We start from the raw sequence: 6661 nt of genomic DNA, 5'->3' as shown, positions 1-6661 counted from the left end.
CTGAAGGAAAAGGTGACATGCAGTTACACATCCCACATCAACAGACTGTATCAAGTTTCAATTATATACCATTAGTGCAACTCTAAAGTGTGTTACTGACATGAGTAAAATGTAACAGGAGTCATAATAGCTGATTATGGTCGTCAATGGAAGGAGCATCGGCGCTTTGCTCTCATGACCTTAAGGAACTTTGGCTTGGGGAAACAGTCTATGGAGAACAGGATTCTGGGAGAAATTGAACACCTTGTTGCAAAATTGGAGAAATATGCTGGTATGAACATGTTTCTTTATTAATCACGTTCCTGTTGATTATAGCTGCCCAATAAATGTCTTCTTCTAGGTTGTACAAAGCAAGTAAAAACACGTCAACATAGCTTTTCTATTTGTAGGAAGCTCCATGTATCCTCAGACTTTGTTCCATGATGCAGCATCAAATATCATCTACCTGGTTTTGTTTGGCACTCGCTATGACTATGGCGATGAAACCCTTAAAGTGTACGTTCGGCTCTATTCTGAAAACGCAAAGCTCGCTAATGGAACTTGGTCAATGGTAAGTTCAATTCTATTTGATTTGTATAACACTTTTAATAATAGGCACTGTCACAAAGCAGCTTTGCAGAAATGCAGTGGATTTTAGATTTAGATTCCTATTGAGCAAGCCAGAGGCGTCAGGGGCAAGGGAAACCTATCTTCTTCTGGGTGACACCTGATCCCAGTGCCGTTACAGTATATAGTTGTCACTTCAACATTTTTTTATTACTTGGATTAAGACTTAATGCTAAATGCTTTCGGCTCCAACTACAATCTTGAAGCAGTACTGAAAGTTTTAATTCCATGTTACAGCTGTGGAAATCAAGACCCATCATTATAAAATTATATTTATTCATTTATATTTATTATTGGGTTATTATAGTCATTGAAAATTATATCAATAAGCAATTTTCTATAAGTAATGCCATCTTGGACGCAAAGTGTATTTTTGGAAGGTTTTGAGATAAAACTTTCTACATCTCAATATTATTTTCTTTACACATTTAAACATTTAGTCAATTATTTATATAGTTGGATTATGTTCATAATTCTGTACTCAGTGGAGTTCATTTTCAATTAAAGGGGTCCCTGGTTGCAAAAAGTTTAAGACCTCCTCCCGCCCTGGTGTAAGTTTATGCTGGGAAAAGTCAGGGGGGCTTTTTTTGTTTGCTTTTTGTTTTAGATTTTTTTTGCTTTAGATGCTTTAGATAAGGAGGGAAGAAAACATAATGCATGTATTACAACAGCCAAATCTCCTGTTTTCTTGTAGATCTATGATGCACTTCCTATACTGAGGTCCTTACCCCTTCCATTTAAAAAAGCCTTTGATAATTACAGCACACTTAAAATCTTGACAGCAAACATGATCAACAAGCACAAGACAACAAGAGTCCCAGGAAAACCAAGAGACCTTGTCGACTGCTATCTGGATGAGATTGATAAGGTCTGTATTTGTATAATGAAGTCCCTTCTGTTTTGCTTGATGAGAAATCATGTTAAAATGTGTTATTTATGTATTGTTTTTAATAGAAAGACAATGAATCTACTTTCAGTGAAGAACAACTTGTGGTGTATATTATGAATCTGCATATAGCTGGAACTGATACCACATCCAACACACTCCTTACATCAATTCTATACCTCATGGCTCATCCGGACATCCAGAGTAATAACTTGTCCATTGCATTGTATTCTAAGTCTGCTTATTAAATCAGTGCTGGAATTTTGATATTTATTGCCCAGATTGACAGGTTTCGTTAATCTAATGATAGTACCGTGCATGCTTTGTTAATAGAGAGATGCCAAAAGGAGATTGATGTGGTTCTAGAGGGAAATTCTCAGCCGTCTTTTGAGGACAGACACAACATGCCGTACACACAGGCTGTGATTCACGAGTGTCTGCGCATCGCCAGAACTGTCCCTCTGAGTGTGTTCCACTGTACCACAAGAGATACTGAACTGATGGGCTACACCATCCCAAAGGTGATGATTTTAATTGCTTTGGTTTGACCGTTTCTGCTACTCATTTTAATCTCTCTTCTTTATATATATTTCTCTGTGTTCAGGGGACTATGATCATCCCCAACCTATCCTCAGTGTTGAGCGAAGAAGGCCAGTGGAAGTTTCCTCATGATTTTAACCCATCAAACTTCCTGAATGAGCAAGGACAGTTTGAGAAGCCTGAAGCATTTATTCCCTTTTCTGCTGGTGAGAGCTCAGGAGTGAAAGGACACTGCAAACTTCATTCAAACCTCGTTAACCCAAACCAGAGATTAATTCATTTCAATCTGGCAAAGAGGCAATTTTAAATGTATGTATCTGTTCATGTGTGCAGGGCCTCGTGTGTGTCTGGGTGAAGGTCTGGCTCGCATGGAGCTCTTCCTCTTCTTGGTGACTCTGCTGCGCCGCTTTCAGTTCATTTGGCCTGAAGATGCAGGAGAACCAGATTTCACTCCAATCTTTGGACTAACACTTACACCTAAACCGTACAGGATGGGAGTCAAGTTGAGACAGCCAGCTAGAGAAAAGTAGAACCGGTATATGTCTGCATATTGACAATTTATTTACGGCTCCTAAAGAAATTAGCCTTACTTTTACTTAAATTACTTTTACCTTAATTACTTACATTCTTGCTTACTTTCCCATGGCCTTATATGTAAAATCTTGTGTTTTTTCTGTAATCCTATGATAAGTTTAATCAAGTCAAATTCCAGATATTTTAACCATATTAAATTAAACTGCTGAAACTGCTAATAGTAACCCCGGATCTTGCTTTCAACTATGATTGAAAAATTGCATTCGTTAAAAGAGGTTTATGTTTGTACTACTAAATGCCAAATGCCATAAATGTAAATATAAAACTTTAAAAACAATAAAGCACATTTTAATTGCTTAGCTCTTGGTGCTAGTGTCCAAGTTAGATTCGAGTAAGCGTCATGAAACACTAATACAAGAAAAGGGGAAAGAAATAATACATTTGGGGTGCAGAAATAATAATAGCTACTGTACTTCAGGTTTTCCCATGCGGGGTCATTTGCTTTGCAGTGTGTTGTGAGAAACAGCTGAAAGTCTGTAAATTTTGACAATAAACCTGATTTGCAATGGGTGTTGGATAATTTTGATTGCAACTGTATGTCCTCCACCTACTTTTAAATCTAAGATCACAGGGGCGTGGTCTGATAAGACAATAGAACTATGAGAACATGAATGGATGGAGGGTATGACTTTACTGTCTAGGAAATTTCACAATCTCCGCTTTAGACAGCGCTGCAGCTTGCAACGTGCCCAGAGAACCGGAGTGTGCACGCATGGACTAGTCAGGTGCGCGAGTTCTCAGCGAGTGCACGCTCTTCTATTGTTGATGACTGTGACATTGACTACGTTTACATGCAAGGGCATAACCAGTCCAGAGCCTCCCCCCACCCCCACAACATCCAAAGTTTGATACTGAAAAAGTGCATATTTAGAAAATAGTTTTAGGATTACAGATACCATTTGAATAAATGTGATTTCGAGTGATTGAAGCTCCCACAGCATGGGGAAATTATGGGGTGCTGTGGACGTCCTGTGGGAAGATGTATTCTCTGCTCCATAACCTACCATGAAACCTACCATACCAAGTAGAGGCAAGCTAAGATGTGTGCAGGCAAACCACACACTCTAACATTTAAACACGCAATCACGACTTCTGTCCCTACATCCCTGTGAGTCTCTTGAAATAAACATAATATGTAGTGCTGAAATAACTGCATCTTATCACCAATGAATCATTGATTGCAGTTAAATGGACTGCAGTATGCTGATCTTAAGATTCAAATAAGATCCATAAAACTACAGTAATCCATACACAAGATGGTTAATAAAGGCACAAGATGCCTGTAGTGCCTTTACTAAGGTACCTATTAAGCTAGGTAGCTATGTGATCTACTAAACTGCATCATTGTCCACAACACAATTTCTCACCTGATCATCTGCATGTCCACTGCATTCAGCCTGCCTCTCCCTCTCACTGTCTTGCTGCTGTGCTGCCTGCATTGTGACCAGGTACCATTATTTTCCTAGAAGAGCAATGACTGACTTAGATGATCATTTTAATTTGATAAACTGAATATTCTGTTTGTGTAACTGGTGTAATTTATTATGTTAATGTCATCATGCTGTTTAGCTTGCTATGTAATAAGTGTACAAAGTGTACAACAATATATAGTGGTAATCTGAAACGTTGGCTGTGTAAAGCATATTGGAGTTTTCTTTTCTTAATTCTAAAGATAAACTGCCATAACTAGTTCTGAATAGACTCTACAATATGGCCACAACTCAGACGTTAGTTCCATATCTCTTGTTGCCAAGCTAGCACATCTCAGCATTATGCTGAGCCTTATGTTTGTAAAATCACTTAGTTGTCCTTAGCCCAAATGTAGTGTAAAGGAACGAAATGCTGTGCCTTTCCTCACTTTCACTCGCATTTATAACAGTCTGTCACAACGTGAGGGTTCACAACGAACTCTGCGGGAGGATATGCAAGTGAATGTAACGTTAATGGTCAAAAACTGGAACTGACGTTAGCCTAGCCCAGGAGTTCCTAAACTTTCCCAGGGCAAGGCCGCCCAAATGCCATTAAAATTTGACCGAGGCCCCCCTTTTGCAAGATGTCTTTAAAACACATTAAAAATACAGACTTCTGAATATATCCCCCTTTTTTATTATTAATAATTACATCATTAGGAATTGATTGTGTGTGAGTGTGTGTGTGTGTGTGTGTGTGTGTGGTTGTCTGAGAGTGAGAAAGAGAAAATAGATTTATTTATTTTTCACACCAAATTGTTGAGGCCCCCACTTTGAAAACCACTGGCCTAGCCTACTTCGTGGGTGTGCAAATATCAAACGCTAATTGACGTTCCAATGTTGTTGATGTAATTGATGTTCCAAACCAAGCCATGGTATGATGCCTTCCATACTGCTAAGGTTACCTACTATTTAGGTATCTAGTTACTTACTGTCTGAAAAAAAGCTCGTATGTTCTGCTACACTTTTCTACGCTTGGCTGCTGTCTCCATTTCTTACAGACTGAGCTACTAAAATACATCAACAAACTTGCATGAGTATGGGCGCAACGAAGTGTACAATTGGAGGGGGGGCACACACCGATTTTCTTAAGAAACAGAAATAAATTAAAAAGGAATAGACATAAATAAATAGAATAGATGAAGAAAAGACAGATCCGTTGGCAGGGTTCATTAAAGGAGGACATGTAGAAAATATTTTCTACTGTATATTGGTATTTCCTCAACACTGGGGGGAAATGCCCCCCCCAAAAAAAAGAATGCGTGGTTATGCCCATGTTTATATGGACAGTAGTAATCTAATTATTGACCTTATTCTGAGTAAGACAGTATTGTGATTAAGGTGTTTACATGAGTTGCTTTTAGAATATTCCTTTCATGTTCCCGTTTTACATGTTATAGAACATAGTTCGATTAACAGCACACGTCATTATGTCATCACTCCACACCGTCGCATACAGTTCCTCTTAGTTATGGTACCATATACAGTTTTGGGTGTTTCTATTTAAAATTTTTACGAACACTTCAAACCTGCGTGAAGTTGGCCCCCCACGCAACGCAAAACGTCGGCAAAATAGTCTCAATTGTTTGTGCTCTGTTTGTGCTGGTTTGTGCCATAAAAATTTTCGTTTGTGCTGCTTCAGTTTTGGAGATATTAAAAGAATATTTATAGGTCTTTCTGAGGTCACTCAGCCCCCCCACATGCTCCAAATTCACCCCAAATACTCTAAATCATTTGTGCTCAGTTTGTGCTGGTTTGTGCCAATAAAAGTTTCATTTGTTCTGCTTCTGTTTTTAAAATATTAGACATTGACTCATAGGCGCAAATCTCCTCGGTGTGAGCACACTTTTAGAGTTAAATCACTGGTCTCTCGTGATTCAACTTTTCATTTATTTGCAAGGAGTATCATCTGTTACACTTCACTGCCACCACTAGGTCCAAGTTGACTTCTGTTCAAGATGCTCTTGTGGAAATTAGTGTTAAGTTAGCACAGGAAAAGTCGAAATAGTTACTAAATCAAAATTCTGGCCAGTGTAAGTACAATGTTTTAACGTCAGTTACAATATTATTAATTAACTTCAATCATAATGGTACAACATTCAAGAGAGCTAAGATTGTCAATGTTTATTGAACAGAAAATACTAATATGGCTAATGGAGCTATGAAATATTCCATTTACAATCCAATTACAGCTGCATATGGTACCCATGTTAGTTTTTTGAATATGTTGTGCATCTAGGGGTCAACATTACCATATTGGTCCTAATATAACATATAATATCCATATATATTATTACTATATTATATTTTCCTTGTATTCTGGCAAATACAGTAATACATGAAAATAAGTTTATACTGTATATGACAATTTTTGAGTGAGGATTATTTCAGTGGGTAAGTATGTTTTGCTTATGCCAGATGGCCAAGAAACCAGCAGTCGACAGGGATTCCATTTTCACAGTCCTCTGTTCATCAAAAGAAGCCATAATCCAAAATGGCAACATAGCTACTCCTAATCAGAGCACCTGGACAGAGCTGGACAGAACAAGATCACTGCAAAGGCTCT

The 6661-nt window shown here is 38.1% G+C and overlaps 1 protein-coding gene across 4 annotated transcripts in view; it reads left to right on the top strand.

Annotated features, from left to right (window-relative positions):
* LOC100335049 (cytochrome P450) overlaps positions 1-3136 on the top strand; it is a 7055-nt gene extending 3919 nt beyond the window's left edge. For 3 of the 4 annotated variants that reach the window (XM_047157282.2, XM_053681967.1, XM_053681966.1), the window contains exons 3-10: positions 1-12; positions 119-271; positions 390-550; positions 1301-1474; positions 1561-1696; positions 1826-2013; positions 2097-2238; positions 2366-3136. The exon at positions 1-12 is cut by the window's left edge and continues 148 nt beyond it. In XM_047157282.2, coding sequence (XP_047013238.2) covers positions 1-12; positions 119-271; positions 390-550; positions 1301-1474; positions 1561-1696; positions 1826-2013; positions 2097-2238; positions 2366-2562 — 1163 coding nt within the window. In that variant the 3' untranslated portion in view covers positions 2563-3136. 4 annotated transcript variants of the gene reach the window in all.
* Positions 3137-6661: the final 3525 nt, after the last annotated feature.

This window comes from Ictalurus punctatus, chromosome 8 (assembly GCF_001660625.3).
Source record: "Ictalurus punctatus breed USDA103 chromosome 8, Coco_2.0, whole genome shotgun sequence".
Classification (NCBI taxonomy): Eukaryota; Metazoa; Chordata; class Actinopteri; order Siluriformes; family Ictaluridae; genus Ictalurus; species Ictalurus punctatus.
This window is presented reverse-complemented; position numbering and strand designations above follow the sequence as displayed.